This window comes from Urocitellus parryii, chromosome 15 (assembly GCF_045843805.1).
Source record: "Urocitellus parryii isolate mUroPar1 chromosome 15, mUroPar1.hap1, whole genome shotgun sequence".
Classification (NCBI taxonomy): Eukaryota; Metazoa; Chordata; class Mammalia; order Rodentia; family Sciuridae; genus Urocitellus; species Urocitellus parryii.
The window spans coordinates 47,718,818-47,744,766 of NC_135545.1; the positions used below are offsets into that span (position 1 = coordinate 47,718,818).

Consider the following 25,949-nt stretch of genomic DNA (forward strand, 5'->3'; position numbering starts at 1 on the left):
AGTTGGAGACCAGCCTCAGCAATTTAAGACTCTGTCTTAAAAAATGGCTGGGGATGTGGCTCAGTGTAGAGTGCTTACCTAGCCTGTGCAAGGCTTCAGTGCCACCAAAACAAAAACCAAACACATAAAAAACCAGTAATAAGAAGTGATCTATCATGAAATGGGGAGGAGAGACCTGGTCAGCAGGAAATGAACCCTGTGGTACTGGGGATGAGAACCAGGAGCAGTCTATCACTGAACTACATCCCCAGCCCTTTTGGCTTTTTTTTTTTTTTTTTTTTTTTTTTTTTTTTTAATTTTGAGACAGGGTCTTGCTAAATTGTCTGGGCTGGACTCAAATTTGTCATCCTCCTACCTCAGCCTCCTGAGTAGCTGGGATTACAGGGATGCACCACCATGCCTGGCTCTCCCTAATTCTTTATATCTGGCTTGCCTGCCCAGCTATTGAGATAACTTTGCTCTTTTAGATTTCAATTCTGACTTAATAGATATATATAGTAAATTACTGGACCTCCCCCCTCCCCCCCACAACCACATTGGGGCTCTCTCCTGAGGAAGCAGGCCTGGGACACAGCAGGTAGCTGATCTAAAGGGACCCTGCATCCCAGCTCTCCCCATCCCACCTCCCTCTGCCTCAGCGCCTGGTGGTCCTCCCTTTAGAGGATTCTTGTTTCGGGGCAACATTCGTCCTCTTACAGCGCAGACTGATGGTTTATTTCTCCAGGACTTAACTGATGGTTAGGCAAGGTCCAATCTTTGATTTGAAGAGATGTGTTAGCTCTTACCTTCAGAAAACCAGAAGGCAGTTTTCTGGCTGCTAATTCTAGATAGCATCTGAGGTACTAGAGCTGAGCATTCAGACTGGATATCAAGGTTAGGGGTCCTACAAGAAGACAGGGCTGGGGGAGGCACAGGCTGTCTGAGGAGTTGTAACAAGGGACTAGAAAGTGCCTGAGTCACTAGGCTAGCTAGGAGGGAGGACTCTGTGCCAGAGGCTGGTGCCAGGATGATGTTGCAATGCAGTGACTTCAGTTAACCAAGCATTCGAAGTGAAGCAACCCGGACTCCGAGGTCAAGGACGTGCCTTGCTGGGTTTGAGTGGCGGGTAAGGGATGGGCATTCTTCTCTTCCTCAAAATAATGGGTTACCTCCCAGGGCACCTTCTGCCAGGGTTGGTGATTGCCTCATCTAGGAGTCAGTCAGGGAGTTTGCTAGGTGGTCAGAGATGAGGGTATGGGGAACCTTTTGGTGTTTGAACCCTAGCTGGTGGGAAAATCCTGGATAGAAGGCAACAGGGAAGAAGCCCTTGTCTTGGAGTCTTCCCTTCTGCCTGGCTGACCTTGTCCAGCTGGTCCTGGGACTCCAGAGAATACTAAATGAGAGGCTATCCCCGAAAATGCCAGGAGACTCATAAAGCATCGTGGCACTTGAGTAATAATCTGTGGTTTGCTGACTTTAGAGTGAGGCTTTGGGACTTACCTCAGGCTGTTGTGAGTGGATGGGAAGAAGTGCTTCATCAGCTTGGGCTCGGCTTTTCTCCTCCTCCCCATCCCTCCAAGAGGCAAGCAGCCCCACCCCCCACCCTCAGCGCCTTATTTTGATGCTTCTTTTCTCTGCCTGCCAGGAAGGTTGTGTTCAGCTGTGCTGCTCTGAGGCCCTGCTATCCAGGGCTTCATTAGGTTAATTCGAAAGCTGGTCTCCTGGGATCTGACAGAGACTGACTCTAAAGCCACCCCAGCTTCCGAAACTGCTCCTGCTGCTCTCCTTTTGGGCACCCTTTGTTCCTCAATCTAGTGCTTCTGTTTTTCCTTCCCATCACCTGCCAGCTTGTGAAGTCTCCTTAGAGCTTCCATTGTTTCCTTGAAGAGCGGGAGCCACCCAGACAGGCATCGCTGATTGGTGGAAGTCTGGGGGAGGAGGAGAGAGAGCCCCATCCACTCCTCAGGGCCCCAGCTGCCCCTGACCCTTACCCTGGCTGCCATTTCCTCTGATCAGCCTCAGCTGCTCGAGATTAACCAGCCCTTCCGGGAAATATTGATATGTGATCTCCCCAAATTTGCCAAATCCGTGAGCGTAAACTTCTTATGAGGTCCTGGGTTCATCCCTAGCACCACAAATAATAATAACAATAATAATAATAATAATAATAATAATAATAATAATAATAAAATAGAAAGGGGAAGAGAAACCTTTTTATGTTTGTTTTGAGATGGGGTCTTAACAATGTTCAGCCCAAAATTGGCTTTGAATCCCTGGGCTCAAGGGATCCTCCAGCCTCAGCCTCCCAGTAGCTGGGACTGAAGGTGTGTACCACCATGCCCAGCTTGGAAGATCTCTCTCTCTCTCTCTCTCTCTCTCTCCCCTAAATTGCCACCTACTAAATTTCCCTGGTTTTCTCCTTTCTCTCTTAGGGGACTATTTCACATCTGATCTCTGTAAATCTTCAACTCCAACAATAAAAATAAATCTTCCTTGTTATCTAAGCTTCTCTGATCTACTTTGCTTCCCATTCCTAGGGTAGTTCCTCCACAGATAAGTCCATCCTAGTCCCCTCTTGCTTCGCAAAGACTTTACTCCTCAATTAGCCTTCTTCCTGCATCATGAACTTTTTTGCTAATTCATTCTCATACATTCGGTAATTCCTCCCATCTCAAACTCTGATTCTAAGTGCTTATATCATACACACACACACACACACACACACACACACACACATATACACACACACATATATAAATAAATATATACATATTTATTTATTTATTTTATCTGTTGATGAACCTTTATTTAATTTATTTATATGTGGTGCTGAGAATCAGACCCAGTATCTCACACATACTAGTCAAGTTCTTTACCACTGAGCTACAACCCCAGCCCTCCTTTTATTTTTATTTTTTAATTTGAAAAAAAAAATTTTAGTTGTAGTTGGACACAATATCTTTATTTTATTTATTTATTTTTATGTGGTGCTGAGGATTGAACCCAGCACCTCATACGTGCTGGCAAGTGCTCTACCGTTGAGCCACAACCCCAGCCCCTCCTTTTACTTTTTTATAACACCTTTATTGGTATATAATTCATATCTCATACAGTTTACTCATTTGAAGTGTGTACTAGTCGGCTGGGAATAGCTCAGTGGTAGGATGCTTGTATAGCATGTGCAAGGCCCTGGGTTCAGTCCACAGTAACACACACACACACACACACACACACACACACATGCACAAATGAAGTGTCCAAGTCTGTTCACTTGAGTGTATAACCATCATCACAAGTTTAGATATTTTATCATCTCAAAAGGAAACTCTAACTCACTAGCAGTCATTTCCTATCCTCCCTCCCAGTCCCAGCCCTTGGAAACCAATAATCTACTTTCTGACTCTATGGATAGTCTATTCTGGACATTTCAGAGAAATCATTCAATATAGGGTCTTTCCTGACTGACTTCTTTCACTTAGCACAATGTTTTCAAGGTTCATCTATGATGTGGAATGTAACAGAGGGCTAGGGCTGGGGCTCAGTGGTAGTGCACTTGCCTATCTCACACTTGGCATGTGTGAGGTAAGGGGTTCGATTCTCAGCACCACATATAAATAAATAAAATAAAGGTCTATCAACAACTTAAAAAAAGAATACATTCCCTTTTTTTGAGATGAATTCCATGGTAGGGACAGACCACATTTTGTTGCTTCATTTATCAGTTAATAGAACCTTTGATTGTTCCTGCTCTGGAGCAATATATTATGGATAAGGCTCTAAATCACTTGTCTAGGTTTTTATGTGGACACATGCTTTCATTTCATATGAGTGTATACCTCGGAGTGGAATCACTGAGTCATATGATAACTCTGCAGTTAACGTTTTGAGGAACTGCCAGGCTGTTTTTCAAAGCAACCACACCATTTCAGCATTCCCACCAGCAACATATAAGGGTTATGATTTCTCCACATCCTCACTAATATTTGTTATTATCTGTCTTTTTTTAGTACATCCTGGAGGTGGGAAGTACTATCTGATTGTGGTTTTGATTTGATTTTTGAGGACTAATGAATGACCTAGAGCATCTTTTCATGTTCTTAAAGACATTTCATCCCTATTCTCCCCCAGCCACTCTCGTGGGCCACCAGGTGCTATCCTGGGCTGCCTCCTCTCATCTACCTCAGGCTCTCCAGACGTTATTTATTCCAGTTTGTAGCTTAAAAAAAAAAAAAAAAAAAAAGAACTCTGAGGGCCAGGTGCAATGGCATACCCATAATCCCAGAGGTTTGAGAGGCAGAGGTAGGAGGATCATGAGTTCAAAGCCAGCTCAGCAATTCAGCGAGGGCACTAAGCAACTCAGTGACACTCTGTCTCTAATAAAATACAAAATAGGACTCAGTGGTCGAGTGCCCCTGAGTTCAATGCCCAGTATCTCCCCCTGAAAAAAAATGAACTATTTTTTACAATTCTGGTTTGTAGCTCAGTGGTTGAGCACTTGCCTTGCATGCGTGAGGCACTGGATTCGATCTTCAGCACCACATGAAAAATAAATAAATAACATAAAAATATTGTGTCCATCTACAACTAAAAAAATTATACACACACACACACATACACACACATACACATATAATGACCTCTCCCTGGGCATGGTGCAAACCTGTAGTCCCAGGGGACTCAGGAGGCTGTGGCAGGAGGATCACAAATTCAAGGCTAGCCTCAGCGACATCGTGAGACCTTCAGCAACTTTAGATCCTAAGAAACCTATCTCAAAATTTAAAAATAAATAAATGAAAAGGTCTGGGGATATAGCTTAGTGGTGAAGTATCCCTGGGTTCAATCCTTAGTAGCAAAAAAAAGAAAAAAGAAGAAAACTTCTCAAATGTATTCCTCAGCTCTGATCTCACCCAGGAGCTTCAGATGTATGTGTTCAACTGCTTGTTACACATGGGCATCTAAAAAGCATCTTAAATGTAACCTGTCACAGATATAATTCTTATTTTTTAACCACCCAAACCCATCAACTTCCTATCTTCTTTGTGAATGGCACTCCATCCACTATGTTGCTCAGGCCACAGCCACCGTACCTCCTTGGATCCTTCTTTCTCTCCCACCGCCAACCTTCCAAACCCCTTCCTCACCCATATCAGGTTAAGTCCTTCAGGAAATACTCAGCCTCTTCTCACCACCTCCACAGCCTGCAGTTTAGCACAGTTCTTGTCTGGTCTCCTTACTAGTCTCCACAGCAGCCGAGTTGTCCTTTAATAAAAGCATGTTTTAACCACAACAACAAATTAGGGGCTGGGATGTAGCACAGGGGTAGGGGCCCTGGGGCTGATCTCCAGCATCAGGGAAAAAAAAAGAAAAAGAAAACATACTGAATTTTGTGCTTCTTGGAGTTTTGTTTTCTCTCTCTCTCTCTCTCTCTCTCTCATTCTATTTATCTATCTATCTATCTATCTATCTATCTATTTATTTATTTATTTATTTATTTATTTATTTATTTATTTATTTTTGGTACCAGGGATTGAACCAAGGGACACTTAACCACTGAACCATATCCCCAGCCCTTTTTAATATTTTATTTAGAGACAGGGTTTGCTGAGGTGCTTAAGTCCTCCCTAACTGCTGAGGCTGGCTTTGAACTCATACTCCTCTTGCCTCAGCTTCTGGAACTACTGGGATTACAGGTATGTGCCACCACACCCTGCCCTAGCCTTTTTAAATTTTATTTGAGAGAGGGTCTGGCAGAATTGCTGAAGTTGGCTTCAAACTTCAGTCTTCCTGCCTCAGCCTCCCAAGTTGCTGATTATAGTAGGAATCCACTGTTGAGAGAGAGAGAGAGGTGTAAATGGTGTCTTGCTTGGCTTTGCATGTTTTGAACTTTTTGTGGACTCATGCTGTGGGCAGTCATCCACGATTTACTCTTTTTGCTCAGCACAGTAGTTATTCCTCCCTGTTGATGTTTGCAGCTGGATTTCAGTCATTATTTTATGGTACAGCAGGAACATACCACAGTTTATCCTTTCTATTTTGATGGGTATTTGTGTTGTTTGTAGTTTTCTGATACACAGTACTGTTGAAAGCATTCTGATGCATGTCTCTTGGTGCACCTGTTCTTCTGTACCCAGTAGAAATACTAGAGGAAAACACCTACCAGAATGCCTAAAATTAAAGATTGAAACTATCAAGGCTATGGAACAAATGGAACTGTCATGCATAACTGGTGGGAATGTAAAATGCTACAACCACTTTGGAAAACTACTTGATAATTTCTAGTAAAGTTAAACATACACCCACCCTGTGACTCAGCAATTCCACTCCCAGATATTTATCCAAGAGAAATGAGTATGTCCATAAAAAAAGAGAAAAACTTGTACAAGAAGTTCAGTTTTGTTAATAATAGCCAAAAACTAGAAATAACTCAATGTCCAAACATGGAAAAGAAGAAACTACTGGTACATACAACAGCGTGAATGAATCTCTGGAACATTACGCTGAGCAGAAGGACAAGTGCAAATGAATATATAATGAATGTGTGTTTATGTGAAGTTCAAGAGCAGGTACAGTTCACCTCTGGTGACAGAATTCAGAAAAGTGGTAGAGCATCAGCTGTTGACTGGTAAAGGGACAAAGAGAACTTCTGGGATGCTGGAAATGTTCTATATTCTAACACTTTTTTTTTTTTTTTTGGTCTCCATGCTGGGGATTGAACCCAGAGCCTCCAGCATGCTAAGCAAGTGCTCCTTTAACTGAGCTGCACCCCTAGCACAGTGCAGCTCACATAGGTAAAAGTTCATGAAGCTTAATATTGGACAGCTTCTGTGTTTTAGTATATATGAATTAGTCCTCAAAAAGACAATTAAAAAACCAGGCGGTTTGGGAGGCTGAGGCAGGAGGATCGTGTGTTCAAAGCCAGGCTCAGCAACAGCGAGGTGCTAAGCAACTCAGTGAGATCCTGTCTCTAAATAAAATACAAAACAGGGCTGGGGATGTGGCTCAGTGGCTAGGTACCCCTGAGTTCAATCCCCAGTACTGAAAAAACAAAAATAAGAACATATGAGTGAGCCTTCCAACAACCAGGTGGCCCAGGAGTACTGCCTCTCTCCACTGGCAGCAGAGATGGAGACCAGGGACTGATGCCAAAGTGTATACTCTCCCCCCAATTTCTTTATCCTGGGGTGTTCATGGGCTTATGAATGATCAGAGAAGCTGAGAAGGGGAGATCCCAGTTAGGCCCTGGGCCACCTAAGGGACGTCAGAGTTCACAGGTGGAAATGAGACAGGTGAGGGCCAGCATGAGTGACTTCTGGGGTTGTTAGTGCCCATCCAGAGGCCTATGATGTTTTTTGCTCCTCCCAGTGCCTCCTTTTACCCTCAACACAAGTTGAGCAGTTTAAGCTCCGGGTAACCGTCTGAATGTGAAGTTCCCAAAACAAGGGCTTTTGTCAGCGGCTCCATTCATTCCTTTGCTGTTCCCAGGTATGTCGTTGAACTAGGGATTTTCCTTTTCCCAGCAGAGCGGGTTACTTCAGGTGCCCCCTGGGTTGATTTAGAATCCCGGGAGTTGGGGTGTGGTCCTATCTGAGCTCTTTCCTTGGGAAGCCTCCTGTGCATGTTCTTGCCCAGCCCCCACCTTTGGTGTCACAGTGGGGCTACCCATCCACAAATGGGTCTCCCGATCTGTCACTTGTCCAGTCTGCAAATTCACTGCCTTTCATGACCACCTGCTCCATGAATGACTCTTCTCAGGTCACAGGAAGCTAGGAGTGGGACCCGCTAAAGCCAAGTTCTTTTTCTTAGATATTGGGAACGGAAATGGGCAAAGGGAGAACTGAAAGAGACAAGTGACCCGGTTTCCTGTTTACAGGATGTCTAGCCACAGGCTCGAGCTATGCCATTAACATAGACCAAACATGTTGGTGTCTTCCCACAATGTCAGAATTTATTGAATAACAATAAATTCACAAGCTACACCACTTGCAGCAGTGGTGATTCATGGAATACTTGTAGGTCATCTGATAGAGATAAGTCAGGCAATCACAAGTTCTTTTATTCCCTTCCAGTCTTAATTTCTAGTATCTATAACACATCATACTCTCTCTCTCTCTCTCTCTCTCTCTCTCTCTCTCACACACACACACACACACACACACACACACACACAGAATGAAAAAGGGTTAAGGTGGCCACAGGGTTACAGGATGCTATGCCAAAAGCACAGGTGAGAATGATAAGAATGCAGAGTCAAAGAGCCGTTGTAGATGGTCAGATAAGGGTTTTCTGCAGTTATCAAGGCAGAGCTGGACAGATGGCAGTTTTAGTTTCAGAATGTCAGCTTGAAGTGTCAGCTCAAGGTGTTAGCTTGGAGTGGGCCCTGTGTAGTGACCATGGGCAGGAGAAACCATGCTGTGCCAAAACATAAAGAGACAGGAAATCAGAGGTGCATCATTGTGGCATTCTTTCCTGGCAAGGCTTGTGATGAGTGACCAGGTAAGAGGTCAGGGTGCTGCCATGTCCAGGTACCTAGGTTTTTGTTTTGTTTTGTTTTGTTTTTTTGAGGGATGGTTCCTGGGAGGGGCACTTGACCACTGAGCCACATCCCCAGCCCTATTTTATTTATTTATTTATTTAAATATTTTTTTTAACTTTAGGTGGACACAATATCTTTATTTTATTTTCATGTGGGTGCTGAGGATCGAACCCAGTGCCTCACGCATGCCAGGCAAGCACGCTACTACTTGAGCCATATCCCCAGCCTCCCCAGCCCTATTTTATATTTTATTAGAGACAGGGTCTCACTGGGTTGCTTAGCACCTTGCTGTTGCTGAGGCTGGCTTTGAACTCATGGTCCTCCTCCCTCAGCCTCCCAAACTGCTGGGATTACAGGCATGTACCACTGTGCCCGGCAATTACTTAGTTTTGGTGCATACAAGTTATTAGTTTATGCTTTATGGTTGTGCCATGCAGGTAGTGGTTGTTTACCTCTACAAACAAGGTGTAGATTCAGTCTACCTTGGCACTTACTCTCAAAATGGAGTAGCTCATGGCAAGCTACTGCATTACAACATGGACTAACTCAGTGTTAGGCAGTTTGAAAATTCAGAGCAGGGCCCAACCTGTTCTCCACATAATCTGCTAAATGAGTTCAGTGGAGGAACTTTGGAAAAGGCACTTTTGAACCAGTACTGCTGTTGCCAAAAGCTTGGTCTTTGTCCCTGATGCCAATCTAATAACAAGGACATGGTTTTGAGAAAAAGGAAAAAGAAGGTTTATTGCTTTGTTAGCAAAGGAGAAACTGGGGCCTCTTGTCCCAGAGGCTGTGATTCTGCCCATCAGCAGGAGACTCAAAGGGTACATTCCTGTGTTCTCTGTTGGAGTTGTAATTACTTGTTAATTTGGGAGATAGTCATTTCTGAGATTGTAGTTGGACACAATACCTTTATTTTATTCATTTTTATGTGGTGCTGAGGATCGAACCCAGCGCCTTGCATGTGCTCTACCGCTGAGCCACAACCCTGGCCCTCCATGAGCTCCTTTCTGTGCCCTGGTTTCAGCCTAGGCTTTGGAATCAGACAGGGGCTCAAAGCTCACTCCCATTCATGAGGTCATTACACTAAGCATGCTCTTTTACTTCTGTGAGCCTCATTTTCCCACCCAGAGTAATATCCTCCCTCTCTATTGCAATAGGCTGGTTCCGTTCCCTGATGGCTTTGTGGTTTGGCTTGGACCCAGAAATTTGAGCTACCATGAGGGCAGCGGGATTTCTCTTAAACATGGAGCCTCAGATAACTTCTCTACAGCAGAGCCAGAGGACCCTGGAAGGGCAGGCTGGAGCTTTCAACAAGGGTAGGGCTGTCAGAACTAGCACTGGCCAGATTTGGAGAGGAGATGGTTTAAGAGATTCCCATGCCATGGACTCAAGCTCCTTTCCTGAGGGCCAGTATCCACACTACTCTACCCTTGGCCTCTGCCCATTTTTGTGTGCCAGGACAGCATGGGCCTCAGACTTTCAGCTCTACCAGAGACCCTGGTGCCCTTTTCACCTGTAATATACAGCTCAAGGCAGGTGTCCAGAGGGAGGCTGGTCAGTGGGGGTCTTGCGCCCAGCAACTCCATTTCCTGATGCAGTCGCATTCTCCCCTCATACCAGAGCAGGAAGGATTGTTCCATTACCCACAACCAAGAGAGGAGAGGGGCAAGTTGAATGGTCTGGGCCCAGTCCTTCCTTCTTGCTGGAGGGCTTTCCCCGGGCATTGAGAGGGCCCTGGGTGATCTGTGTCCGAGAGTTAGCATTCGAAGACCCTGGGATCTTCTCTGGATTGTTTTCCTCTAAGTTTTACCTGAAAGTAACTATACAAAGCTGGACTAGGGGCTGGGCACTATGGCGCACGCCTGTAATCCCAGTGACTGGGGAGGCTCTGGCAGGAGGATCACAAATTCAAGGCCAGTCTGGGCAATTTAGTAAGACCCTGTTTCAAAATAATATATATATATGGTATGAGCTAGGGATGTGGCAGAGTGCCTGAGTCTGAGCCCCAGTACAAGGGGAAAAAACTAAATGAAGCTAGACTAAAGGCTTTCTAAACCTACTAATTCCAGTAACTTGCCATGTGACTCTAGGGAAATCAAGTTAACTGCTCCTTGTTTACCTTCAGGCTAATAAGTGAAGTTTCTGGCTAATCTAGTCCCCTGAGGGGGAGATATGCAGAGCTATGCTGTCTGTGGATGGTTAGGGAGGAGAACCCTTTCTTTTGTCCACCCTTTGGTTAAGTGGGTGTCTCCTCTGCTGCTAGCTTTGTCCCCTCTGGGACTTGGGGGTGGAGTTGGGGAAGAGCCTGTGTGTGTGCAATTTATCTGCACATTCTTTTTCCTCTCTGCAATTTCAGGGTCATGCTGCGGCAGCCTGGCGCCTGACAAGTGTGGGGGGGAACCTGCCTGGGGATTACTGCTACTGTGAACTAACAGCAGGCCAGCCTGGCCTCAGGAGAGCAGGGATGGACAGAGCAGCTGCCGAGCCCAGGCCAGCAGCTCCAGAAAGGAGGCCTGGACCCTGGTGGGGAGCTCTGCGCACACTCTGCTGACCTGGACGGCTTGGATGCAGCACCCCACTGAGCAGCAACTGTTACCAGCCCCAGAGGACTCCATAGCAAGAATAAGTGCTTGGTGACCCCTGTGCATCTGCAGTTGGAGCTGTGACTACTAAGAAAAGGGACCAGCACCTCGGATGGGAAGCAGTTGGGGACTAATTCAAGGAAAATCTTGGTCTTTGCAGCAATTTCCTGACACCACCCACGGAGCTTCCTGGTTTTCTTCTTTCAGGGCTGGGATCCGGTCCCTGCCCCTGGCAGAAGGGTTAAACAGGAGTGTCAGCCAAGGACTCTTGCATGGAATGCAGGCCCCCTGAAGCCTGTGTCCTCTCTGTTTTAATCAGAGTTCCAGGGCTTCCCCGCTGCAGGGGACGAGGGGCTGCCTCAGTGTCTGCTCATGAGCCACAAAGACCCCGACTGCTCCAAACTGGACCTTTTCAAGCCGCCAAAGAGGGGGGCCCCCAGAGCTGGCAGCCAGCAATCCCAAGGGACTAGAGGGCTGGGATGGACTGACCTCCTCCTCTCTGGGGCAGCAGGAGAGGCAGAGCCTTTGTGGCCCAGCTAGTGACAGAGATAACCAATGAAGCCCTAAGCTGGGACCCAAGTGGCTCAGGGACAGGGGAGCCACTCCTTACATTGAGGGAGGGTGTGGCGAGGATCCCCTGCCATATCACATGCCCCTATGCCCTTTGCACTTGCTGCCGGAATAGACGGGCTACGCCGTGGCTGGCCCCTCAGTGGGCTGGAAAAGAAGTGGCCACGGTGACAGCTGCCTGCCTGCTAGCACCATGAAGTGCTCTCTGCGGGTGTGGTTCCTCTCTGTGGCCTTCCTGCTGGTGTTCATCATGTCCCTGCTCTTCACCTACTCTCACCATAGCATGGCCACCTTGCCCTACCTGGATTCAGGGGCCCTGGGTGGGACACACCGGGTGAAGCTGGTGCCTGGCTACGCTGGCCTACAGCGCCTCAGCAAGGAGGGGCTCTCAGGCAAGAGCTGTGCCTGCCGCCGCTGCATGGGTGATGCAGGCGCCTCCGATTGGTTCGACAGCCACTTTGACAGCAACATCTCACCTGTCTGGACCAGAGAGAACATGGATCTTCCCCCGGATGTCCAAAGGTGGTGGATGGTGAGAGCTCTGGCCCCTTCTGCCTCCCCTTTGCTGCCCTCTCGCCCAGGGCTCGTCCTCCCTGTTTTGGAGTCACCCTTAGAATCCCCCTCTTGGTTTGGGGCTTCTTCTGGCCTCCCGTGCTTTGACAAAGTGGGAGGCCCATTTGACCGGAGCCATATATGAGGATTGCAGATAACTGAAGGGCAGATCAAGATTTCACTTGGAAGGAGAGAGAGCTAGTATTTTTGATGCCTGTTGAAGCCCAGCATAGACTAGAAATGGTTATTGGTCCAGGAAAGTTGTACAGACAGGAGGATCAGCCCATGTGAGATGGTGGGGACAAATGGAAGACGTGAAGATAGGGGAGCCTGTCAATTGTGCAAGAGGCAGCCACCCCTCAGCCTCAGTGAGTGTTGCCCAGCCAGGGTGTGGCTTGTGCTGCTAAATCTTCCAGAACTCTTATGAGACCCACACATCCAGATTTTTTTTGATTAAGCACTGGGCCTCAGGCATGCTAGAAAGTCACTCTACCATTGACCTACATCCCTAGCCCTTTAAAAATATTCTTTTATTTTGAGACAGGGTCTCACTCAGTTGACCAGGCTGGAACTTGGAATCCTCCTGTTTCAGCCTCCAGAGTAGCTGGGATTATAGGCCTGTGTCCCCCTTATCGGCTACTCTTGGTTCTTTACAATTGCTGGAAAAAGACTTTTCTCTGGGCTCACCTGGAAAGCATTGTAAATTACCCTCAGGGGCTGAGGAAAGTCAAGAGGAGGGATGAGGGACCTGTGTAGCAGGACCCTCCTGCCCTTTTAGATCCTGCCCTCTTTCTGCTTCTCTCACCGCCTTCTGCCTTGCTCCCGTTATCTCTGGAGCAATGCCTCCCAGGCTTCACAGGGCCATCTGGGTGCTGCCTGTGCCAAGGGTGGAGTGGTATCTTTGGGCTCACAGGCTTCCTGCACACCCAACAGGAGGCCTCAAGAGCCCCCGGTTTCCCCAGTTGGCAAATGGTAGCAGATGCCCACCTTTTCTCTCACATTCAGGGAAGATGTGAGGATGAGCTTGTGTGACCAGCTTATCAGAGCAACTCCCCACACTTCTGGCCCAGACTCTCAGAGTGCCCCAGGATTGGGGTCTGAGAGCAAGGGTGCCTAGGAACCCCGTAGGCCCTTCCATGGCATCCTGGAGCCCTTCCTGTCTATTAGTCATACTCACAGCCTTCATTTAATGGAAAATAAAGATTCAGGGAATGCATGGTGCCCAAGACCATACTCTCTCAGCAGTGGTCATATAGAGCCAAATCAGTATTCTAGACAAGGGTGGATGCCCAGGGGACAGCACAGGCCTCCTGCCCACAGGGATAGAATTCAGTGACTGTTTAAACAGCAAGTGTGTTCCTCAATCGAGAGGCTTCTCCGTTCCCCTCTTTTGCCACAGAGTTGGGAATTCTCGTCTGAGGACCAGGATACCTTTCCAGAAAGATCTCTGGTTTTCTGAGCAGCTCCTGCTTATCCACAAACCCCATAGGTTATGGTCCATTCCACGGTCTCCCCCACCCCCAACCCCTCCTGCAGTGCCAGGGATGGATCCCAGGGGCTCACAAATGCTAGGCAAGTGCTCTTTCATGACCTGAGTCTCAGGAGTACCCCATATGGGCTGATTGGGAAGGATTCCTGAAGGAATTTACTCTGCCTTGTACCCTCAGTCCACAGCATTTTAAAGCCCCAGTTTTAGCATTATCAGTTGGTGGCCATGCCATGGACCAGGTCTAGCCCACTAAGTATTATTCTAGTATTTACATTTACATAGTTACCAATATTTAGAAATCAGAGTATTTCACATGAAACCTATATTTTTTGCTTCTCTTTAAAAATTGGGGAATTTGGCCCCTTTGGGCTTATAATTCCATGTGTTAAGAATTGGTTTGGGGCTGGGGATGTGCTCAAGTGGTAATGCGCTCGCCTGGCATGCGCGGGGCGCTGGGTTCGATCCTCAGCACCACATAAAAATAAAATAAAGATGTTGTGTCCACTGAAAACTGAAAAATAAATATTAAAAAAAAATATCTCTTTCTCTGTCCTCTCTCTCTTAAAAAAAAAAAAAAAGAATTGGTTGATTTTTTTTTTTTTTTGAGGTACTGGGATTGAATTCAGAGGCACTCTACCACTAAGCTACATCTTCAACCCTTTTAAAATTTTTTAATTTTTAAAAATATTTTTATAAATTGTTGATGAATTTTTTTATTTTATTTATTTGTATATGGTGCTGAAAATCGAACCTAGTGCCTCACACATGCTAGGCAAGCGCTCTACCACTAAGTCACAATCCCAGCCCTTAAAATTTTTACTTTGAAACATGATCTTTCTAAGTTACAGAGGCTGGTCTTGAACTTGTGATCTTCCCAGTCACTGGGATTACAGACATATACCACTGTGCTGGACTGAATTTGCTCTTTCTGATGGGGCATATGGTCTGTGGACCCCACCTGTTGCTTCACTCCTATGTGACACCTTTCTGGCCCAGAAAGCAGTAGACTGCTGTCCTGCCGTATTTTACAATCTTTATCTATCAGTAGCTTGGTTTCCAGCTGATAGTTGGGGGCGACTGAGGGTGAGGTGAGGGAATGGCTTCAGGTATCCCATGAATGTGACCCTGGATGGGGCATCTGTAACCTCAGCCATCAGGCTGAGTCTCAGGGGTTCCCAAGGTGGGCCGATTGGGAAGGACTCCTGAAAGAAGTTGCTCTGCCTTGTGACTGCAGGTCCCCCAGGGGCACGGTGAATAGCAGCCTGATCCTCCAGTCCTCTATGGCATGTCAGAGAAACCCAGTGATTGTCAGGGCACTGGTTTCTGAACAGGAGGCCCACTGGAACCAGGACTTTTCTGCTTTTGAGAAATGGAGGGGTCCTCCTGGGCAAGGAGGTCTATGTGGCTCCAACTCAAAGGGAGGGCCCAGAGGGGTGGCCAGAGGCCCTCCCTCCATTTAGCCCTCCCTCCCCACCCACAGATGTTGCAGCCCCAGTTCAAGTCGCACAACACCAATGAGGTACTGGAGAAGCTGTTCCAGATTGTGCCAGGCGAGAACCCCTACCGCTTCCGGGACCCCCACCAGTGCAGGCGCTGTGCCGTGGTGGGGAACTCCGGCAACTTGAGGGGCTCTGGCTACGGGCAGGACGTGGATGGGCACAATTTCATCATGAGGTGAGCCCCCATGGAACTGAGGGTGGGTAAGGACAAGCCTCCAGGAAGGGGTCCCTGCCTCCTTGGCCTTATCTGGCAGGGGATGAGTTGCCTGGGTGCTAAGGGATGCTGACACCTATAGGCTTCCAGGACAGGCTTGTCTGTTTAGGGTGGGTGGGAGGTTGCATTCCAAATCTCACTTTGCTAGAGGACCACATTCGCTTTCCAATTCCTCTGAAAAGGGCTGAAACTAGACCCCTGGCTGATGTTTGGTGGAAACTCATCAGAAGCCCTTGTTCTTGTTACTCACCTCATCCCCTCAGCATAGGCCAGAAGTGAGCTCCCCAAGGCAAACTTGCATCTTGCTTTATAGCAACAGGTGATTCTTTCTAGCAGACTAACTGAAGACAGATGTCGTAGGCAGAAAAAGCTGTCTCGAAGACTGCCTGTTCTCTTCATCCTCATAAGGCTTCCAGAGACATCTCTGCCTAGCCCTGAGGAAGGGAGAAGAGTAGAGAGAGTGTTCAGTGAAGACAGACACAGCGTGAGGAAGGGTGTGTCAGGGAACACAGGGTAGACTCAGGTTCCAGCATTGACTGCTCTCAGCTCTTAACCTATCTCTTCTGCCTTCCTCCCTTGGTTTGGCTAGGGATAGGATATGCCACATGGGGATCCTTCCACCCCTGTCCTTGGTATTGCCTGGTTTTTACCAAATATCTCAGGATGAGCATTACAAAAAGGCCAGATTTCCCAGGAGGCAGAAGGAAGGGCTTTGTCTTCGACACTGTTGCTGTCTCCATAGCAACACCAGGGAGCAATATGTCTCTGAGACTTTCCACATTCTTTGCAAGACCTTCCTCCTATTGAGAAATGGTGATGGGTGGGGGAGAGAAAAGGGTGCTTTACCCCACCCAGCACCCCAGAACCACCTCAGTTTACCTCATCCCCTAATTACTGGCACCTCAAATAGGAGGGAGGTGAGATGGGAGCCAGGGAGGGACCTCTCTCTCTTCACCCAGAAACAATGGGTTGAAATTAGAAAATGAGGTGCTGTTGCAGTGCGGCCATCAAGCACTTGGGTAGCCCAGTGAAATGCTCTCAGATGCCTGAGCACCTGCCTTCCCAGCCACCTGCACCAAGTGGGAGCTTTGATGAGACACCTCAGGATAGTTGATGAGCTCCAGGGTTGAAATCCTGCAAAACCAAAAGTCTTGGCCACTTATGACATGTAGGTGACACTTAGTCAGGCCAGGCTGAGACAAATCCACCAGTACTCCTTCTCAGGAGGCATGCTCAAGATATGTTTTGGATCAAACCCCAGAATTTCCTTCTGGAAGGGATGATCAGATGGTAATTGACTATCTGCTGGTCTGTATGAGGAACCAGATAGCAGTGGAGGCCTATCTTGATTTAGAACCAACAGGGAGGCCCCTCATCCTAGAACCAGTGTGAGACTCTACTGGGAGAGCCAAACTGAGTTACACTGACATGATGGCTCTACTCTCCTGTCTCCCTACCAGCTGCCTCCTCCAGGAGGATAAGTCCTCCAAGCCCTGCTGACAACTCAAAATAGAATTGAGCTATTCCCATCTCGGATGGCCAGCAGCTACATCCACAACTCCTAGTGCAGCGCCCGGTAGATAGAAGGCATGCTGTGGATATATGAAGGAAAAGGAGTAGGCAACCAGACACCAGACCGTAAATAAGAGTGTCCATCCACCCTGCCTGTGTTCCATCCCAAGGCATTTTTGGCTGCTGGAGATAGCCATGGACAGATAAAAGTTTCTGGAATGCTTTGCCCCCAAATCCCAGAGAGCCAGCTCATCCTATGGCCCCTTTCCAGGGGTTGGCTTCTCCAAAATGAATCAGAACCTCAAAACAACATCTTGACTCCAGAAGACTGCCACGTTCTTTCCTTTTCTCTCAGAGGCTAGAAATATCTTTGGGGCTTCCTGCTTCATTTGTTCCCAGCTTTGTGGGCTGGTGCCTGGACAGAGCATAGAGGAGAGTAGGGCGAGAGCAGGCTCTACAGCAGGCCTGCCTGCAGGGGTGGGAGGTGGGTGGCCTCACTGCCAGGTCTAAGGAGGGACTTCACAAAAGCTCTAGCTGCCAGCGCATGGAGAAGGCAAAAGCAGGTCTTCAGAAGCCAGGCCTGAGGCAACCTCAGCCCCTTGATCAGCAGGATCTGCTTGGCCTCTTGGTCTCTTGTGAAATGAAGTTTGCTTCTTAGGTTCTCACAAGTGTGAGACCCCTTGCTCCTGCTCAGCCAGTGTCCCCAACCCACATTTTTCCACTTCCTGTTTGTCCCTTTGCATCCTTCAGGCAACCAAGAGATGGTTCCTTACCTACTTTGATACCATCCCCTGTTAAGGCTTCTCTCCAACCTACTTTGTTCTCCACAGGGTCCAGGATGACTTGGCAGAAGGCAGACAGCAGACACAGACTAGCTATGGTGACCGCAGGACATCAGTGCCTGTGTGTATAACTGTAGCAGCCCCAAACCTGTTAAGCATTACTCATGAGAGGGAAAAGATAATTCTGTGCTTCTCTAGGAGACAGTAGCTCTGAACCCTAAAGACTAGGAGACCAGAGGGAGACAGCCAGGAGGCAGAGGGAGTTTCTCTGAAGACATGGGTCTGGGGCATGGGGGCAGGATCTAGATCTCTGTTCTAGGCATGGGGCACTATAGGTTCTGTAGGGAAGATTCCAGAAGCCTGCTTGAACCCAGACTAGAACTAAGGTGGTTCAGAACAAAGACTGCTAGAGGTGGTAGTGCACTCCTGTAATCTCAGGCTGAGGTAGGAGGATTCAAATTCAAGGTCAGTCTTGCAATTTAGCAAGACCCTGACTCAAAAAAAAAAAAAAAAAAAAAAAAAAAAACAAGGGCTGAGGATGTAGCTCAATGGTAGAGCACTTTGGGGTACAATGACCAGTAATGGAAGAAAAACAAAAAGAGAGACTCATTATCCAGACTTAATGGCCTCCCATTCCAAGGCACCTTCTAGTCCCTGAAGGGAAGGAAAAGAGAAACAGAAGGTAGAGATGATTGGCAGGGGTGGAGCATTTTGGACAGCACAACCCTTGTCTCCTCAGCTCTACCAGGTGAGGGGCAGGAGGAAGACAGTGTGGACACTCCTACAGCCCAGAAAATCTGCACCCAGCTTGGCTAATGGTGTCAGCCACTGTGAGGGCAGGGGATATTTGTACTGATTTTACAGAACTGGTATAAAAAGCTAGAGGCACGTGACGACTCTGCTCCATCCTTGTTGGATCCCTGTGGCCAATAGAAGACCAGGTTATGGTCATCTGACCTTGGTAGTCATGATTCTGCAAGGTGGTCCTCAGGAGACAGTAGTGTCCTCAGCAAAAGACAAGACCAACAGATTTGTGTTTAGAGCTGGTTCACATGGGATGTAAGTTGATCACAAGAAAAGGGAGCATTGATTGTAATTATCCTGTATTTTGCAGAAATTGAAAGGATAGGATGCCTTCTTGGTTTATTACACTCAGGGCCATGGGAAGTCTACTTCATGGCCTTCATTTTCTTTTCTTTCTTTTTTTTTTTTTCTTTCAGTACTGAGGATTGAACCCAAGGGCACTCTATCACTGAGCTATACATCCTCAGCTCTTTTTTAAACTTTGAGACTGAGTCTTGCTAAATTGTCCAGGCTGACCTCAAATTTGCAATCCTGCCTTAGCCTCTCAAATTGCTAGAATTAAAGATGTGCACCACCTGTCTAGCATTTGGATTTGTTTATTTATGTATTCATTTACTTATTTTTTTAATGCATTCTCAGCAAGTGCTATACCACTGAGCTACATCTCAGCTCCAGAAGGAAGGCTTTTTTCCTCTTTCTGAGTTGTAATTCCCTCCTGCTGACATAGTAGATACTAAAATACATATATTAGAAAAAGTGGGATACTTCTTACCACTTGATTCCTTCAGTGATTAGCTGTCTTGGATTTATTTCTTACCAGTACATATAAATTTCCTTCATTTCCTCTGATAGCTGTATTTCATTATCTGAAGGTGAAAAATGCATATACCGGTTTATTGTTTGACTGATTGAATAGCCATGTGCATATCTTTGCACATATATGCGACCATTTTTATTGATTTATGGAAATAGAATTGCTGGGTCAAAGTGTACATCCATTTATGTTTTTGATGGTTAGCACCAAATCGTCCTCTAAAAATCGCCTACCAGTTTCCATGGCAGTTTTTTTTCTCATGTCACCCTCTTTTCCCTGCAGGATGAATCAAGCACCAACTGTGGGCTTTGAGCAGGATGTTGGCAGCCGAACCACCCACCATTTCATGTACCCTGAGAGTGCCAAGAACCTGCCTGCCAACGTCAGCTTTGTGTTGGTGCCCTTCAAGGCCCTGGACCTGCTGTGGATTGCCAGCGCCCTGTCCACAGGGCAGATCCGATTGTGAGCTTCTTTGCTGGCTGGGAATGAAATATGGGTGACAGGACCACCATGGGAAGAGTCTCCCCCAGGAGTGGATGATAGAATCCCTTGAAGTTAACATTTTGGTCAAGAAGGGCTAGTGAGCTGGGTGCTTTGGCGCATGCCTATAATCCTAGCAGTTCGGGAAGCTGAGGCAGGAGTTCAAAGGTCCTGAGCAACTCAGTGAGACTATTTCTAAATAAATATAAAAAGGGCTGTGGATATGGCTCAGTGGTTAAGCACCCCTGGGTTTAATTCCTGGCACCAAAACCAAAGAGGGGCTACTAAGGATGGAAGGCCCAAAACTGTGGGTTAGCTGAGAGTACCACATGTTCTATGTCACTTCTTTCATGCTGCTGACTAGCATTCTAGTTGGTAAAGAGGTGAGGACAAGCAGTCTGGCTTTGGTCTCCTTCCCAGGTAGTGGCTCCTGACTCTGGGAGCTCTGCCTTCTGAGAACTTTCTTCGGGGCTATTGTCCCATCACAGCTGGGAACCATGGGAGATTCAATCCACCAGTATTTTTTTAAAAGAGCATTATCACGACTTGCCCATTTAAAGTATACAATCCAGTGATTTTTGGTATATGAAAAGGGCAGCATAACCATTTCCACAATTTTAGAATGTTTTCATATTTTAAAGATCTTTATTTAAAGATCTAACGAATACTCCTTAGCCATCACCCCCACTCCACCCACCCCCACCTTAGGCAACCACCAATCTATTCTCTTATCTTGTATTTTGTTGTGACTAAATATACATAGTATGAAATTACCATTTTAACTATTTGTAAGTTCAGTAACATTTTCACATTGTTATGCACCGGTCACTACTGTCCACCTTCAGAACTCTTCCATCATCCTGAATGGAAATCATGTACCCATTAAACAATAACCCTGATCCCTGGTAACCTCTGTTTTACTCTCCATCTCTATGGCTTGATTATTCTAGTGCATCAAGTAAGTGGAATCATATCCTATTTGTCCTTTCGTGTCTGACTGATTTCATTCAGCATGATATTCTTCAGGTTCATCCATGTTGTAGCATTTGTCAGAATTTCATTCTCTTAAGGCTGTATGCATATGCCACATTCTGTTTATCCATTTATCCCTCAATGGACATTTGAGTTGTTTCTACCTTTTGACTGTGGTTATCATGTATTTTTTATGCCTTTTTTTTTTTTTTTTTTTTTTGCAATTCTTTGGATTGAACTCAGGGGTGCTCTACCACTGACCTACATTCCTATCTCCTTTATTTTTTTTATTTTTAGACACAGTCATGTATTTTTTTTTTAATATTTATTTGTTAGTTTTTTTTTCCAGCGGACATAACATCTTACACAACATCTTTGTTTGTATGTGGTGCTGAGGATTGAACCCGGGCCGCACGCATGCCAGGCGAGCGCGCTACTGCTTGAGCCACATCCCCAGCCCCTCAGTCATGTATTTTTTAAACAAAAAAAAATTAGTTGAGTTGGGCACAGTGGCACATGCCTGTAATACTAGTGACTAGGGAGGCTGAGGCAGGATTGCAAATTCAAAGATGGCCAGCCTGAGCAACTTAATGAGGCCCTAAGCAACTTAGTAAGATCCTGTTTTGAGAAATAAAAAAAGAGGGTTGGGGGAGGCTAAGAAATAAAAAAAAAAGGGGGGTCAGGCTGTAGCTCAGTGGCAAGGTGCCCAAGTCCAATCCCCGTGTGTATATATATATATATATATATAGTATAAATTATACTTTCCTGACTTAAGATATTCAACATGTAATGTTTTGGAAACCTGAGGGCAGAAATCAGTGCTGTAGAGTTGAGGAGCTATAGGAACTCAGAGAAGGAAGTGTGGATTACAGGAGCCATACTGGCTAAGAGTGTTTGTGCCAAGCCTGAGGGAAGCAGAGAGAAGGTCACTCTGGGCCGAAGGAAGTACATAAACACAGTAGGTGTGAAATGATCAGCTAAACCGAAGTGGAGGGTTCCCAGAAGACAGCTGAGGGAGAAGGGTTGTGGCTGGGTTATCGAAGGCATCAGGGCTTCTCTAAAACATCTCTACTCTGTCTCAAATGGTATGGGAGCCCCTGAAGGTTTCTGATCAAGTTACTGTCACAGATGAACATACCACAGAAGAGCAATTTGGAAGCAGCCTGGAGGTTGTGAGGCTGTCATCACTCCTGAGGGGGAAAAGAGGGATCTCTGGGTCCCACAAGCCATCTGAAATGTTACCTTTCTGTCCTCATGCAGCACTTATGCCCCAGTGAAGTCTTTCCTTCGAGTGGACAAAGAAAAGGTAATTTCTCCCTCTCTCCCCTTTTTTGTGGAAACAATGCTGACCTTACTGTGGTTCAGGTGTGCCCCAGTGCTCTTACAGAACCTTCAGAATTTCCATCTGCTGACCTCTTAAGAGGCCACAGGGACCAAGGAGCACTCAGGCTCAGGTCTCCTGACAAGCACAGTAGAACTGGTAGTAGCTGCTCAGAGGCTGGTCCCTACAACCTCTCATATGCCTGTTACTTTTTCCCAGGTCCAGATCTACAACCCAGCCTTCTTCAAGTACATCCATGACAGGTGGACAGAGCATCATGGGCGGTACCCTTCCACAGGGATGCTGGTGCTCTTCTTTGCCCTGCATGTGTGTGATGAGGTGGGTAGGTCCCAGTCTAGGGAGGTAAAAGGGACAGCAGGACTCACAAACAGGGAATCAGATCTTCTCAGGTCTTAACAGTGCCTCCACAGGAAATCACTTTTTTTTTTAAATATTTTTTTTAGTTGAGATGGACACAATACCTTTATTTTATTTTATTTATTTTTATGTGTTGCTAAGGATCGAACCCAGTGCTTCATATGTGCAAGGCAAGCGCTCTGCTGCTGAGCCACAATCCCAGCCCAAGGAAAGAATTTTTGTAGCAGAAACCATGAGAGTTAGCCAAGAACATACTTATAATCCCAGATATTCAGGAGACTGAGGCAGGAGAATCACAAAGTTTGAGGGCAGCCTGGGAAACTTTTAATAAGACTCTGTCTCTAAATTGAAAGGGCTGAGGATATAGCTCAGTGGTAGTGTTGCCCACGGGCCCTAGGTTCAACTCTCAGTACAGTGTATGTGCACACACACATGCACACACACATACACACACAATCATAGAGCTGAGCATGGTGGCGTCTAATCCCAGCTACTGGTGAGGTTGGGAGAGGAGGATCCCTTGAGTCCAAGGGTTTAAGGCCAGCCTGGATAATTTTTAAGACTTGTCTCTTAAAAAGCAAAAAGTTCCCAGTGACTTGCAGTCTAACTTGGGAAAAGCCCAAGTTTAAACCTGGGATGGCTGTGTCTCACAGCCCTGAGCCTAGGCCTATTCTGTTAAAAATGCAGGTTAGGCTGGATGTGGTAATCTAAAATGGAGGTAGAGGCAGAAAAACTTCAAGTTTAGGGCCAGCCTGGGCAATTTAGCAAAACCCTGTCCCAAAATAAAAACATTTTTTAAAAGGGCTGGGGATGTAATTCAGTTGTAGAGCTCTTGCCTGGCATGCTTGAGGCACTGGATTGGATTTCAAGTAACACACACACATACACACACACACACACACAAAAATTACTCAAAAGAACCACATTTCACTATGCCATCAAGGGCAGTGCTCATGCCTGGCACACCCACTTTTGCCAGTAAGTTCAATGTATGGTATTGAGTATCTGACGAGCTTTCAAAGAAAAGTAGTGTTTCAAAAAGTGTAAGCCTGGGGATGTAGCTCAGGTTCAAACCGCAGCACACAACCACTACCACCACACACATACACACACACACACACACAAAATAATGATAATAATAATCTTAAAAAAGAGGAAGGTAAAAAAAGAGGAAGTTAGCAAGGGTTGGAGGGGAGGCAGAACTGAAAAGGGAAGAGCCATCCCCTGCAACCCCAAGTCTGTCCATAATGTCCGTCCTGGGTGTTTCCTACGTCTCGGTGCCTCCTCACTGGGAAGAGATAAGCTGACAGCCTCAAAGAGCTGTCTTGTCGCGGTGCCCCGTTCTCCTTCCTTACCGTGGTCCCTGACATACTGTGACCCTGCGCCGCCCTTCCCCGCAGGTGAACGTGTACGGGTTCGGGGCCGACAGCCGGGGTAACTGGCACCACTACTGGGAGAATAACCGGTACGCGGGCGAATTCCGGAAGACGGGTGTACACGACGCGGACTTCGAAGCCCACATCATCGACATGCTGGCCAAAGCCAGCAAGATCGAGGTCTACCGAGGCAATTGAGCCGGGCTTTGCCGCAACCCTGCCTGCCCCGCCGCTGGGTGCCGAGGCGCGCTCCCTCTTTGGGCGTCAACCAGGCAATCAGGAACAACGCCAGGCCAAGTGTGGACCAATCATACTGCAGCCCAGCGAGTGCCTGCTGTCCTCCGCCAATCATGAGACTGGAGGGCCGGCCAAGGCCTGGCACCAATCAGCTCTGCAACTGGGCGGAATTTCTGTTTCTCCCAGCCAATCATGCGACTCAAGGAGAATTTCCGTCGCTGGGACCCGTCTCCTCCAATCAATGGCCTTCGGAGGCGGGCGGGCGGCCGCTCAATCTCCCATCCCTTCTGCTTTTGGATAAGGTTTTATTTTCCGCTTTTAAGTAGAGGCTCCTTGGAACCTCGATGGAGTACTGTTCTCAGGCGCGACCAGAGAAAGGCCTGTCGCTGACGGGCCTAGCTACCCCTGGGGCGCCGAGGAGGAAACGGCGGGAAGGGGCCGCAGGCCTGGGCGTGTCCGGGTCCCTGGGGACTTGGGGCGTCAGCCGAGGCTGGTTGGTGGTCAGGAGAGAGTGTGCCTCACCCCGGGAAAAAAGCTATGTCCCCAAATCCGAGAGCATTTTAGACTGCACATGTCCTTTCTCCATCAGGCCCAGATGGGTGAGTGCAAACCCACCAAAGAAAATTCGGTCATGGTGAAAACCCAGCGGGCGCGTGGGGCCCTCCTCCACCTCCTCCCTCCCTGCCTCTGGCCGCCCTTTGCTATGTCCTCTGACCAGGGCATTTTGTGTCTCACCAGAAACTAGGAAATTGTATACGCCCCTTGTCGGGGTGGACCTTGCCTAGGGCTTAACTCCGTAACAGAGATGTCAGGGACTGGATAGGGAACCAGGAAGCCCTGTCAGGTCACATGTAAGGTGCTTCTTTCTCACGCGTGCCCTCGCTTCTACTGTTCACCAACAACCTTTTTAGTGGCTCTCCTTAAGCCCCGGGCCTCCTCACCAGCCAACCTGTTGCTCTGGAAAAATATCAGAAAACTTGCCCTAGTATTGGGGCCCTGCTTCTCTCTGGGTCCACTTCCTCTCTCCCTTTCCCTCCCCGCACCCCCCAACATGCCCAGGTCTTTGGCCTTGGGAGAGAGAACAGCCCGTGGGGAAGGAGGCTGGAGAGCCCAGCTGCCTGTGCATGCGCCTTCTTCTTTCACCTATCACCCCAAAGAGGAGCAGGAAGCAAGCCTCTTGCTTGGGGGTGGAATTTGCTTTGGGCTCATACTTTAGTTAACCTAAAGCTGCCGGATATGGCCACCCAACCAAGATTCCTTCACAATTCTAAGCAGACCTTGCAGACATCCCAGAGCGTCCCTGGGGAGGAGCGGACCTGCTGCTGTCCTCATGCCTCCCCACTGCCCGCACTCCTGGCCTGCTGCCTCCGGCCTCCTCTCTCTAACCCACTTTCCTTTCCAGCTCTTGAAGGGCTAGGAAGCCAACAACCAGGGGTTACGACTAGAAATCTATTTACATGACTGGCCCCATCTCAAGTCCCTAGTAGTTGAAGCTATTGATGGTTTTCTCACCTTCAGGGTTGGGGATGTTTAGCAGGGAGAAAGGGCTTCTGTGAAGCCCTCACAGCATAGAAAGGATCCTTCTTCCCAAAAGTAACGTCAGGAATACCACCCTTTTCTTAGTGAGTGGACACAAACTAGCAACCTCTGGCCATTGGTACAGTTGCTTTAGTTGACTGGGGGACAGTCATCCATTGGAAAGAATGGAGGTTGGGACAGGGTAATTGGCATTGAACCTAAAAATTAATATATTAAGAACTTACATTGAGTCAGTTCCTTTGCAGTTCCAAAAGCAGGAGGCATAGAGAGTGGGTGTGGTGGGGTGAACTGGGGCGAGGGCTGTGGTAGAATGCCT

The 25,949-nt window shown here is 47.3% G+C and overlaps 1 protein-coding gene across 2 annotated transcripts in view; it reads left to right on the forward strand.

Moving 5' to 3' along the window:
* The window catches only part of St3gal2 (ST3 beta-galactoside alpha-2,3-sialyltransferase 2), a 50,922-nt gene extending 26,229 nt beyond the window's left edge, over window positions 1-24,693 (forward strand). The window contains exons 2-8 of one of the 2 annotated variants that reach the window (XM_026399294.2): window positions 9,670-9,828; window positions 10,869-12,196; window positions 15,186-15,379; window positions 19,613-19,792; window positions 22,043-22,088; window positions 22,323-22,442; window positions 23,882-24,693. In XM_026399294.2, coding sequence (XP_026255079.1) covers window positions 11,858-12,196; window positions 15,186-15,379; window positions 19,613-19,792; window positions 22,043-22,088; window positions 22,323-22,442; window positions 23,882-24,055 — 1,053 coding nt within the window. In that variant the 5' untranslated portion in view covers window positions 9,670-9,828; window positions 10,869-11,857 and the 3' untranslated portion in view covers window positions 24,056-24,693. The remainder of the gene's footprint in view (window positions 1-9,669; window positions 9,829-10,868; window positions 12,197-15,185; window positions 15,380-19,612; window positions 19,793-22,042; window positions 22,089-22,322; window positions 22,443-23,881) is intronic. The other variant, XM_026399293.2, reaches the window with a different exon arrangement.
* The last annotated feature ends 1,256 nt before the right edge of the window (window positions 24,694-25,949 follow it).